This window comes from Chrysemys picta, chromosome 3, assembly GCF_011386835.1.
Source record: "Chrysemys picta bellii isolate R12L10 chromosome 3, ASM1138683v2, whole genome shotgun sequence".
Taxonomy (NCBI): Eukaryota; Metazoa; Chordata; order Testudines; family Emydidae; genus Chrysemys; species Chrysemys picta.
The window spans coordinates 119952060-119965098 of record NC_088793.1 but is presented as its reverse complement, the minus strand read 5'-3'; the positions used below and the strand labels follow the sequence as shown (position 1 = coordinate 119965098).

Below are 13039 nucleotides of genomic sequence, written 5' to 3'. Positions count from 1 at the left end.
CTGTCAGGAATGGTCTTCTAGATAAAACTTAGTCCTGCCTTGAGTGCAGGGGACAGGATTAGATGACCTCTCAAGGTCCCTTCCAGTTCTACGATACGGAAGAAAATGGAGAAAATTATGAGCACATGCCAAAGTGCTAGTTGCAATGAAAGTACTTCCTCAAATTATATGTGGGGAGTACAATGCAGGGGGGGGGGGGAAGGGGCTAGTGGGGAGAAGAATGTTTGTCCAAACCCCAACAGCGCTAAAACCAAACAAACCCAAGTCTGGGTAAGTTCCCCAAGTACGTGTGTTATTTGTTACTGGACGCTCCTTCCTGTTGTTTGCTTCTCTCCCTAAACCCGGAGCTAATGCTCGTTCATCGCTGCACCCTAAAATGCCCCGCGGTAATTTCCCACCCTCAGTCCTGGGAGAAGAGCGCCACGCTGACTGGCCGGGAGGGACGCCGAGAGTGCTGCAGGTGGGAGCAGCCCTGCCGGAGGGGTTGCAATGCGTGCGCAGGGAGGCAGCCCCGCATTAAGCCCGCTCGTGGACGCTCTGAGCCGGACTCAAGCTGTCCACACGGGAGAGGACTCTGCGCGCGCCGCTCTCAGCCCCTATTGAGGTCCCGCAGAGGCAGGTGGCGAGAGGGAGGCTGGGGCGCAGCCCCGGCGAGGAGGCGGGCCCCCGCTCGGCCATATTGCAGTGGGAGCGGCGGGGCGGGGCCAGAGGCGCGCACAGGGACCCGAGCGCACCCCACGGCCGCCTGCTAGTGTGCCCAGTCGCCGCAGAGGACAGCCGGGTAAGTCCCCTTCCCAGCCGGAGCCCGAGTAGCCACTCAGCTTCCCCCCTCTTCTGTGTTCGGCCGCGGGAGGACGGGGCGGCGCTGCCAACAGGTGTTGCGGGGATTAGCGCGCCGGGAGCTCCCTCCTCCTGCCGCCGCCGTCTTCCCGCTTCTCTAGGGCGCGGGGCTCCCGGGGCCAGGTGCTGCGCGCAGCGCCGCGCGACAGAGGGGGAGCAGGCAAGCGAGCCCCGCCGCCTCTGGGTGTCTGCAGACTGTAGGCTAGAGTCCGCCTTCGGCTTGACCCCAAGAGCTGTTGGGCTCCTCTCTTTCCCTGGTGGTTGTTTAAGGGCAAAGGGAGCCAGGTGCTGCCCTGAACTCTCCGGGGCTCTCTGGGCAGGACCCTTTAGCGGCTCCTCGGAAGGACTCTAAAGTACCTGCTTTGCAAGGCAGGATCTTAATTGTATTGAATGCTTCCGACCTGCTTGCTGGCAGCAGCCCGGGCGGGCTGTATTGCAAACCGAGCGCTGATAATAGTTTCCAGTTTCTGTCCCCTCCTCCTTCTTTCCCAGGTTATTAAGTTTATGCCGCGCAGGAGTCAGGAAAGGTGTTGAAATTGTATTTAGTCTTATGGGTGTGTCTGGCCAAATGACCTTCTCTGGTTGCAGCTGGGTATTTTTCCCCCACTGGGCGAGGTCACTTGTGAGTGGTGCGGTTTTTTTTTTTTTTTTTTTTTTTTTTTAAACCAGTGGAGTGCCTTGGTAATTGTTGGTCATGTATGAATCATCCTTGCTACTCCCCCTGATTACTTAAGAATCAAAGCAGAGGTTTTAAAGTTCTTTACTTTGCCCCCTTCTCAGTAAACTAGAACTCTTTCTACTCTCCTATTATCAGATCTCTTGGAAAAAGAACAAACACCTTCAAGTCTCTGCATGAGCATTTGTTTTTGGAACAACAGAACCACCACAAGAGCTGAAAATGCCCAAACCAGTGAGTGTTATATTTCATGTTTTGTATCTTGTGGTATTCAATGTACATTTTATGTTTTACTTTAGATTAGTAACTTACCTTTTTTAGGTGACTGTTTCCTTCTAACACTTTTCACAAAGCGATCACTCTATATCTGGTCTCAGTCCTCATCTGCAAAGGAAATCTGCACAACCCCTTCAAAAGATGAGCCTGGGAGCTTAAATTATAACTACTAGACACTAAAAAGAACGGACTGAACAGAGACAGTGGTTTATAACAGTCTATAACCTTCTCTTCCCCCCCCCCCTTTTTTCCTGCCAGCTGTCTTCCCCCTACCTCCTTTCCCCCTATGACTGGAGGGGTGTTAATGGGCCCCTTCATCTTGAAATATGTATTAACTATTTATGCTGAACAATCTGTTCCACCTTATATTTAGCTGTAACACCCCGAGTATATTTCGCAGACCTGAAGAAGAGCTCTGTTGCTCAGAAGCTTGGGTGTCTCACTGACAGAAGTTGGTCCAAGAAAATCTATTACCTCGCCTGCCTTGTTTCTCTATTTCCTTCTATTTTGAGAAGGATTATAGAAATTAGGACCTTGTAATTTTGAGATATCCATGCCAATTTCAAATCTTTTTGATAGGGCATAGCAGCATGAAGAAGTCATATAACCACATAACTGTGTGCATATCATGCGGGAGGCGCTAGGTGGGGTTAGGGTGCAGGGGGCCAGACTGGCCCAGGGAGTTAGCGGGGGCCCTGGTGCCGGCAGCAGGGGTCAGGCCGGGGCCAGCACTCACCGAGCAGCAGGAGGGACCCCAGCCCCGCCCTGCTCTGGCTCCCGGTATCGTTTGGGGGAGGGGACAGTAGCCGGAAGGGGGCGGAGCAGGGGCAGGAAGAGGCGAGGTGGGGTGGGGGGTTAGGGGGAGGGATGGGAGTGGGGCCTGGGGCGGAGGAGGGATGTTGTCCCAGGCCCTGCATCCCTCTAGGGATGGCCCATGCAGATAACCATCTAATTTAAAAATCAAGTGTTGTTGAGGGGGGGAGACAGGATGTGTTCAAGTGAGTGACACAATTTGTAATTCTAACAGAATCATGAATCCGAAGTCCTATCCTCCAATTCTTAATTTAAACTTGTATTGATTTATTTAGACTTTTTAATTTAAAACTTTTAAAACTAGTATTTAAAATATTACTGTACCATAATCCAACTACACAAAACTCTACTCCCCAAGGGCAAGTAACTGTTTTGGTGAGCAAAAATATAATGAACAAAATTCATTTATGGTTAACATGGGTGAGCAGACTTTGCACCTGAATTGGTAAATCTTTGTAATTTTGCAAGGTTGCCTTAAAGGTAGACATGTGTGTCCCTTTATAAAAGAGCTAATTTATAGCCTGTGGACTGACAAGTGTCTGAGGCTAGGTTTACTTTGTAGTGACTTAAATGTTTTGGAGTTTTTTAAGATTCATTTGCTATTCAAAAGTAATCATTCCAAAAGAGGAGAAATAGAATCATTTCTATGCTTTACGAAGGGTGTGTGTGTGTGTGTGTGTGTGTGTGTGTGTGTGTGTGTGTGTGTCAGACAGAACCAAAGAATTTACTGGTTCCAGCAGAATTTATAGCTGAAAAGGGGTTTAGTAATGGACTTTGATTGGAGATGGAAGGCAGAGGTCAACAGATTGATAAAAATTATATTTTGTTCTCTGTAAAGATATTGAAATTAATATGCATACTTAAAATTAATTGAATAAGTCACTTAATGAATAGGTCACTTCTAGGACAAGAATGCCAAGGGCCTTGCTTTTTCAAAGGTGCCGAGCATTTAAACTTGTGGGAACTGCAGATGCTCGGGACCTGAAAATCAGGCCTCCATTGTGTCAGGACAATTATAACTTGATTTTTAGACTAGAAAGAGAGCATAAGAAGTTATTTAAATCAAATGCATTTTGTATTATGTTCTAAAAACCTTCATATGTTGGTAGAAAAATACTAACCCTTGAGTAACTTAAAAGGGAGGTATTTTATTATGCTCCCAAATGTAACTTTTAGAATTAGCAGTTAAAACAAGATAGTTGCAACTTCGTTATCTTCTAGGATAGGTACTGTGTGTGTCTTTTAACAGGAAGAGTCCTGTGGCCTTTTATCTCTGTTTCTGTCTAGTCAACACTAATATACGTGTTCTTCTGTAACAGCTCACAGGAAGCACTATATAGGATTTTATTAAGAGGCCTGATTTTAGATTTTCATCCAAATATAGGCAGAAATAGCTCGATTTTTTTTTTTTTTTTTTTTTTTTTTTTTTTCCTGTGCAAGCTTAGTCACTTTTTTTAATGCTGTTGCCAACATTGCTACAAATATCTTGGAAAACCTGTTGCTAGTTGGGGACATACCAAATATAACAATTACTCAAAAGACTAGAGGCCTGATCAAAAGCTCATTAAGTTCAATGGACTTATGATCAGGCTTTTGCTGTGTACTATGATTCGCTGTCAGGGGAAACCTTAAAGTTGCTAACCATAAAGGACAAAGTTAGTGCATTACTTTCACTGTATATCTTCCATAGAGGCCTGTCATCAATTTATTTTAAAATGCAGTGGGAGCTGTAGCAAGTCAGAGCTCTGTGGCTTTTGGTTTTATTTATTTATTTATTTTAAGTTATAGTTCTGCTTTGGAAAAAGGGTAAACAGATTTATCTTCCAGTGACTAGCAATTGATGTTCCACCCATCATAATGAAGTTTTGTTTAATTATGTTGCCAATGACAATTGTACTACAGTCTAAGGTTAACATGTATATATGGACTGCAGAATGTTTTTCTGAGTGACGATTCAATGTTCAGTTAAAAATAGTACAATCTCTCTCCTTTCTTTATGTAAGAATATGTCTTTCTATTACTGAGAGGCAGTAGTGTCCATATGAAAGTCTTTTATAAACTTTGCGCCCCCCCCCCCCCTAGAAAAAAAACTTGTTGCATTATGAACAATTTACATTCTGAACATATTGCATTATGAACACTTTACCCAGTTTGTAATCTGCTTAACAGGAATGTGCATGTGCACACAAATATATCCGTGGAGAGTTTTATTAAGTGTATCCATTTGTCTTCCTCCCTTCTCCATGCTGTTTCTCCAGTTTGCGTCTTGGTAATGACATTTTTTCAGTTAATATGGAAATATCGTAGTGTCAGTGGAAAGTGTAACATGCTGCAGAGACTATCCTATAACCTTCATAGACTATCAAAGTGGCATTGGAAAACAAACTTTATGAAATCATCCAGTTGGAATAATCTGAACTCATGGGGCTCTGATTAATGTATGCTGAAAGGTACTGTAGGCTGAAGAAAAGTTCTTTCATCTAATCAACAAAAGCTGCTTTTCATCTAATCAACAAAAGCTGCTTACAACCATGTTCTTAATTCTACCTGAACTGAGCATGACACTGGAGCAATACCTGACAGAGGTTGATATTGTTCCTCTCATTTTGCTGGCTACTAAGTGAACAGTGAAGAGCCAAAATGTTGATGGGTACGAGTGAGAGCAGCTGGGGAAGGGCAGCCAGCACCTCCTTTGGTTGGTTTCTGAGCCATGTGACCTATTGGCTAGGATTTACAACAGGCATGACTCTGTGGCAGCACCTACTGATATAGCATAAACCCAGTCTTTATAATCAGTACTTAATCTGCTGTTCAGTAGACCTAACTCGTATGTTTACTGGAAAAGGATAGAAGAAGAATCATACTGGGATTACCTTATTAGAACTCATTGCTCAGTCTGCCAATTTTAAATTAGGGATGATTAGTTTGGACTTCCCAGCCCTGCCCCTTGTTCTTTACTATCATTAAATAGGATCTTTATCAGTTTATAGGGCATTGTGGGATAGAAATTAAAGCTGTCACTTCAGAGCTGGAACTGCATTGTGAGAGATCAGAAAAGGCTAATGCCCTCTGACCAGAAGATTTAGTGACTCCTAAAGGGGAGTTAGACAGAATCTAACTTAGTATGTTGTTTTGTGTTAACAGTAGGTAAGGTGTTGACTCCTTTACAGTGATGTGGTGATCTGGTATAAACAAATATGATTTATCTATTCATATTTCATACCATCATTGATCGGAGGCTTTGAGATGACAGATTGCTCTTATTTTTCATAATAGTCACTTTTTAAATTGATTAAAAAGCTCTAATTCAGTAATTTAAACACTTTTAAAAAAAAAAAAGTCCTTAACACAACCAACGAAACAAACTTACATAGTTTAGAACAGTGGTTCTCTATCTATTTATTTTATTTTATTCTATTTTATTTTTTTCACGGACCACTTGAAAATTGCTGAGGGTCTTGGCGGACCACTTAATGATCTTTCCAGATGTTGTTCTTTGTACCGTGGGCTAACTATTGTAAAGCACTTTGGATAAAAGCACTATATTAAAAAAAAGGCTTATTAACATTTTTTGGTTCTACAAATAAAAGCACACAACTCAGATTTTAATATCAGTTGTCTTACCTTTCTAATGCAATGGATGTGCCCTCTCTCCCTCGCCACGGCAGCCCCCGAGCTGGGGCTGGGAAGGACAGGGGGGTCTCTCCCTGGCAACTGCAGCCCTGGAGCTGGGGAAAGTCACCTCTTTTTCTCTGACCGCCGCAGTCCTCATGTCCCAAATTCCCCCCACCCCCGCTTCTCACCCCACTGCCCCCTCCCACCTGCCCCCTATTCCCCGCAAGGCCACCACCTCACCGTACATGTGCGTCTTCTCCAGGGTGCAGGCACCTAATTAGTGGAGCCATGCAGGCGAAGCTCCACTAATTAGGTGGGTGGCCCTTCATTCTCTCGTGTGCGGCCACCCAGGTGCGCACCTTAGATAGAACTATCCGGGGACCACCTGAACGGAGCTCGCGGACCACTGTTTGAGAACCTCTGGTCTAGAGAGCATTACCGTTTTTGTTCCACTTGTCATTTTATACAAAGAGATTCATTGCTTAAAATCAGGACACTGGCAATACTACTGCTCTAGTGGCTTGTATTTTTTAATAGCTTTTTTTCCCTTACCACTATCCCAACACTTTCAGCTACATTTGAGGGAATTTCTATTGAATCTTGTGATGCACATTTTATCTTACAGAAACTGCTATAATATGAATTCAAAACTATCAACTGTACTATGACCGCTCCAAAATAATACCAAATCAATTAAACTAAAATTGTGGATTTTTCAATAATCATGTAATATGTACAAAGTGTAACTGTTCTGAAGGTAGACGCACTTTTAAATAAGCTATTTAGTGCACAACTTTAAGTCCCCAATTCATCTGTGTTTGGAGGCTGGGATGGAAGCCATTTGGGATGGTAGCAATTATCAATCAATTGCTAGCAAACCAAATACTGTACAAGTTCCTCTAGACAATGGTTCCCTAGATTATACATACTAAATTATTTGAGCAAGTATAAGTAGATACCATCCTGCTCTGAAGGGATTTACCTAGACTCTCTGCCTGAGATTTGTTTATCTTAAAAACAAAACAAAATAGTAGAAGAAGTTGCTAGGGAAGGGTTTGCAGAAGTGTAGTTTGGTGAAACTCTTCTCAGTAAATAGAAGGAGGGGAAGCCACAAATGTAAGGGGCAGCAGAAGAAAGCGTGTAGGTGGCACTAGGGAGAGAGTGTAGTTGTTGGCAGGAAGTGAGTTGTGTTGGGCTTGGAACATGAGAAGCTTGAATTGGAAGGTGAGAGGAAGCCAGTGAAGGGCACTGTGAGATTGATATGGACACAATGGCAAAAGAGGAGGCATTTGACATGTACAGATGCCGAAGTGTTCTTTTAGGCTCTACAACCGAAGCTCTGTATACAAACATCAGTCACTTTTATTTGCTGTATTGAGTTTTTTTTTAGTGACTCATCTCTACTTTTTTTCCCCCCAGCATATATTTTGGATTTTTTAGTAAATTCTTTTTCTGATCAGAGTTGAGCAAGTCCTGTGTAATGGTTTGTTAAGTCAGTCATTCTAGTCTTGTCTTCCGCTGGTAGAAGGTCTGTGTGCTGATGACAACTTTCTCAGACTTATTTGGTCTTGGTTCCTATTTTATGTGGGGCCTTTACCTCTGGATGCTTCCCTCCCTGCCCCCAAACTGTGTGGGGCAGTGACTTGTCATATAAGTCTCCGGGTATGTTTCCTGATTTAGTCAAGTGTGAACAAGTTTTGTGAATACCGGAAATTAGATTTCATATTTAGCTTCTACAGATTTGTCAGATTGGCTCTCTCTACATTTATGCCACTAAAATTTAGTCTCTCTTACTTTCCTGAAAGCAACCCCTAAAAAGGGGTGAGTATGGTCAGAAGAATTCATTTTTAAACACCCGAGAAAATAGTCTTGATAAACTTTTCCCCTTCCATACCTCCATCCCAAAACCCACCCAGCTCTATTCCTCATTATGTACCTTTAACTGTGGAGGACAATGGACTCATGCCTTCATGTTTCATAAAGGAATTTTTTATCTCCGTCAATTCTTGGGATCAGATTGGCGTAACTGGACTTGAGTCCAAAACTAACGAAACTCTTGTATATGTTGACGTTCACAAGCTGCTTGCAACAATGTCTATTTCACTTAATTTCCCACCCTAAACCAATCTTGAACAGGATTTTTACTATCCTGTTCAAGATTGGTTTAGCTATCAAAACAATCTAATGTTTAAAAGTACTCATGAGTAATATAAATATATTTGTACCTGTACCTGTCCTTGCCGCTTGTCTCCTCACCTCCCCACCTTGCTCCTTAAGCGTTGTGTGTCCCACCTGTCTCCAGAGAGGTGGCACATGCAGGAGCAACAGGGAAGAAAGGGAGGGCCTGATGCTTCCCCCGACACTGCCCAGGAAACTGCCGTGGCCGTATTTGGGAAATGGTAATGTAACGTCTTGTCTTATTAGAAACTTAAAAAAAAAAAAAAAAAAAAACGGTGGAGGGTGCTACTTTTTAGTAAAGAAAAAAGCTCAACGCTTCCATTTGGACATACTACACAACAACATACTACACAACAAAAAACCTGATAATTTTAAAAGTAGGTCAGATTCTGAGACTAAAATTACTTGATGACCTTTACACATTTGCATGTGTGTGTAATTAGTACTCTTATTTAGTGCTTTTGTCCCAGGATCTCAATGTACTTCACCTGATATTGGGTCTTACATCAACCCTGAAACAGATAAGCATTGTGTGTGGGGGGGGGGGTTGTTTTTTTGCCATGAAAATTTGAGACATTGGACCTTAAACCTGTTACTCATCTCAGACTGAATATTTGTTGTTCAAAGTGTTAGATTGGTACAAATGTAGTGTGGGAGGGGTTGCAGGAAGCTTGTGTTTGGGAGTGGAGGAGAAATGTTTCTCTGGGAAGTAGGTTTTTCTTTAAAGGGCAGTTGTTTGAAGCTGCTCAGAGGTCAACATTGGAAGTCCCAGGGAGAGGGCTTAGTGGGCAGTATGCATGTGAGACTGTTGATGCAGGATCAATTAAAATTATCACATAGATATCATAGCCATATCTGTGTGTGCATGTAATCTAACACTTTGCAGCCAAAAGGTTCCCAAACACTTGAGCTATTTACATAAAGCTCCACTGAAATTCAGCCACCTCTGGGATAGAGGGCAGCAGCTGTACAGTCACATGGTTTTGTTGCATGTCAGTGGAATAGGGTAGGATGTTTTGGCCAAGGACACAGTGCAAACCTGCATTCTTTTTTAAAAACTGGCTGATATTTTCTAATATCCATATAGACCAGAGAGGACTCTGTTTTGAGTTTCTATCCCAGACACTGTCCCATTAAACTGAAATAGTGCCCATTTATTTAACTTGGGCTGAAGAGCCAAGTTGGCCTTAATATAGCTGGCTGAAGAACAGGAACGAGTCTTTACGCCTCCCCTCCCCCCAAAAAAGTCTTTTTCGCTCCAAAAAACTTTGATGTTTGACCAGCTCGATTTGTTGAGATTATAATTCTAGAATTTCCAGACCAGAGGTCTCCGTTTTTGTGCACCTTGAAGTTACTTACAACAGTGGAAACTAAGTGTAAAACAGTGTCCTACAATATCTTGGGCAAACCCTATGGAATTAAGTTAAACCTTACTGAATGATGTTTAATAGCTTTGGGGCCCATTGTATTGAAAATGCATATGTTTGTGTACTATTGTGGGCTTGTATGGAACTTCGCTAGGAGGAAGAAGGATTAATTTAATCTCTGGGAGATGATGTGAACTTCAAAAGATTACATTGACCAATATAGCGCAGACAATTGATCTTTTGGGACAATATCTGAGAAGTGGAATTGCTAGGAAGTACTGGGCAAGAGGGGATTGCAACCCCCCACCTACAATCTAAGACTATGAAACTTCACTCGGGGAGACCTTTTGTCTGGTGATCACCTGTTACAGGAGGACAGTTCAAAGACCCAATCTGGATTCTCCATGGATCAACAGACAAAAAGGATAAATAGCCTGGTTTTAAACAGGCCCAGTAAATGGACAGGACCCCGAGTCCTTAGGGAAGCATTGGAAGGACTGACACCAACCAGAGCCCTTGTGTAGATGGATGGGAGTGATCTCTGGTAATCTTATTGATGTGTGTGTAGGTTCCTTTATTGTTTTTTAATGTTTTCTCTGTAGACCTTTTACCTTAATAAAATATGCTTGCTTAGAGAGAACTGTGTAGTAACTTCTAACTAGCAATGACCTTGTTTCATGTCTGAGAAGAGTAATGAAGAAGGTTTGTTTAGTCAGACTCTCTTTTGCTGGGAATAACACAGTGAAGGCAGGGAACTGTTCAGCCTGGAAATATCCTGGTCAGGAGAGAGAGAGAGAGAGAGAGGTGGGTGTCCACCTAAGAGCAATGGCTTGGAATCTAGAAGCCTGAAAGTGGGTGCCCTTGCTGGATCACTGAGGGGGGATACAGATGTCCTTGCCCTGAACTGTGACAATGACCATTCTGACTTGTTGGCATTTTACACTCACTTTGCCGAGGCATAAATAATTACATGCGGGTAGGGTAATAGAAGATTGGGGCCCTGGACTAGCCACCCTAGAACCACAAATTCTCCTGTAAAGGAGGCTGTATTCTAGGCAACACTTTGCATTGCCATATTCCCATTTCTCTCACCCTCTCGTTTCTTTATGTAAGAAAATAACATTGTCAGTAATTGTGCTATCTTTTTTTTTTTTTTTTTTAAATGCTTTAGGGCCAATAAAAAGTTTAGGGAACCAAATCCTGCCTATCTGCCACTTATTGAATAAAGTAAAACCTCACTAATTTGCACTGATAAGTGTTCTGCCTGTGACCGACTAACATTTGAAAGTTTAAAAAAAAATTTATTCTGTTTAATTCACAGAGCCCTAGTAAACGTGTTATATAGCTTGTAACAGTGTTTCTTTTATAGTCGTCTCTTGCCACCCTTCTATAGAACGGTAGCTAAAATTCATGGATCATGTTGCTTTGAATCCTTTCACTGTCAAAAGAGCTTTCATTATTTATATAATAAAGGGGAAGTATGCCTCAGCTGGAAAATGACAAATTCCTTGACCCTCATTCTTTAAAGTACTATTTAGCTGAGATTCCACAAATTTACATAATTAGCCTGGTGTAGATTTCGGATTGTGACTCCTAGATCTGTTTCTAGGATAGTGCCGGTACAGGAACTCTTATTTAAATTATAAATGTAAGTAGGTAGGTACTACTGTGTACTAACATGACATTTAAGAAGGCATGAGTTACTGTATTAAAACTGATAGCTTTCTTGTTAGAAAAATTGCCCTTGAAGCATAGTAAATTAGACATAGTAAACATATGGGACAATCTGAAGCTACAGATATACTTTTTAAAAAAAATTGAACTTCCTAAGGCTATTGAGCTGCTGTATTTACTTTCAGCATGTTTCTCCCACCTTGCCCTGAAAGGCACAAAAGGTCTGTGACAAAGTCCAGCCTGTCCAATTTGAATTTTTATCCACTGTCTAAATATTGGTAATTGGTGTTCTAAATCTGCTTTGTAAACACTGAAAAATAACTTTAATTGTACTGCATGTTGTGAGAGAGGAGGGTGGGGGGGAAGAGGGGAGATTTGGGTGAATATGACCTAATGCCCACATTTGCTTGTAATGGGAGAAGAAACATTTAGCAGAAACTAATATCTGAGACGGAATGTTCAGTGTTAACAAGCAGATGTTGCATCATAGAAATGACTATCTTGTATAGAGGTAGGTATCTCTTAGCAATCTGATAGTGTCATTTATTTTAGAGACATAGATGAGTCCCATCTGGCAAGGACAAGTTCATAGCATGCTGTATGACTAAGAAGTATTTCCATATTCTGTAACGTTAGTGCCAGTCTAGCCATGTTACTTACCATGTTATCTGTCTACGTATGTGTGTTGCAGTTGTTCTCTTCTTCCCCTCTCTCCACCGAAACTGCCAGCAAGCACTTAAAGTTTTAAGCCAATCTGAACTTGATATTTGTTACCTGGGGCAGTTGGAGGCTGGCACTTTCAGAGGAAATTGAACTTGGATCCTTGTATAGGAAAGGGGAGGATAGGCAGACAAAGGTGAAAGTAGTGCTGGCTGTTTCCTGGCTCACAGGTACACAGAAGACTGACTTCCTCCAGAGCAGTGCCATAGAACTTCAGGGGAGGGACAATAGGGTCACAGAGGACAGTATAACCTTTAAAATCCACATTAAAGTCCAAGCATTATAAATTAGTCGACTTTTCTTTTGTACTATACTGGCACAGAACACTTCAAAAGATGTGTATGACATTCTCTGTCAAATGTCTTCCTTGATCTTTCTACTGAATCCAAAAAACTTAAAATATCAAGACAGACTGACTACTTCAGTGAGCAACAACATTGAAATAAAAGATGATCAAGGAGGGAGTGACTGGAAACAGTGGTAGTTTCCATAAACATCTTCTCCTACTCCTGTCTCAATAGACTTTTTCAAGAGGAGTTTTTTATTCTATAGGCAATGTTGGGTTACATATTAACTATTTTAAGGGGATAATGCCTAATTTTGTGCTTATTGCTTACAACACAACTGTTTCAAAAGACTGGGTTAAAATTCCATTCTGAAATTTTTCAGCGGGTATGCATGCTCACATGCTAAATCAAACAGCTTATGCTACTAAAAACATCAGACTTGCTGCCTTTTATGTATTTTGAAGAACTTTGGTTCAGAAATAAAGTAATGTTTCAAAGGAGCACACATAGCACATGACTTCATTCCATTACTGAAGTGAAAATACAAGCCTAATGGAAAACTGAGTAGAAAAGAACGCTTTTCTCTTTGGCCA

General features: G+C 42.0%; 1 protein-coding gene across 4 annotated transcripts in view; it reads left to right on the top strand.

Moving 5' to 3' along the window:
* The first annotated feature begins 402 nt into the window (after window positions 1-402).
* EZR (ezrin) overlaps window positions 403-13039 on the top strand; it is a 57629-nt gene continuing 44992 nt past the window's right edge. The window contains exons 1-2 of one of the 4 annotated variants that reach the window (XM_005291540.5): window positions 403-781; window positions 1655-1750. In XM_005291540.5, the coding sequence (XP_005291597.1) occupies window positions 1739-1750 (12 nt within the window). In that variant the 5' untranslated portion in view covers window positions 403-781; window positions 1655-1738. Of the gene's footprint in view, window positions 1001-1654; window positions 1751-13039 lie in introns of all 4 variants that reach the window. The other 3 variants (XM_042857264.2, XM_065588900.1, XM_065588901.1) reach the window with 3 other exon arrangements.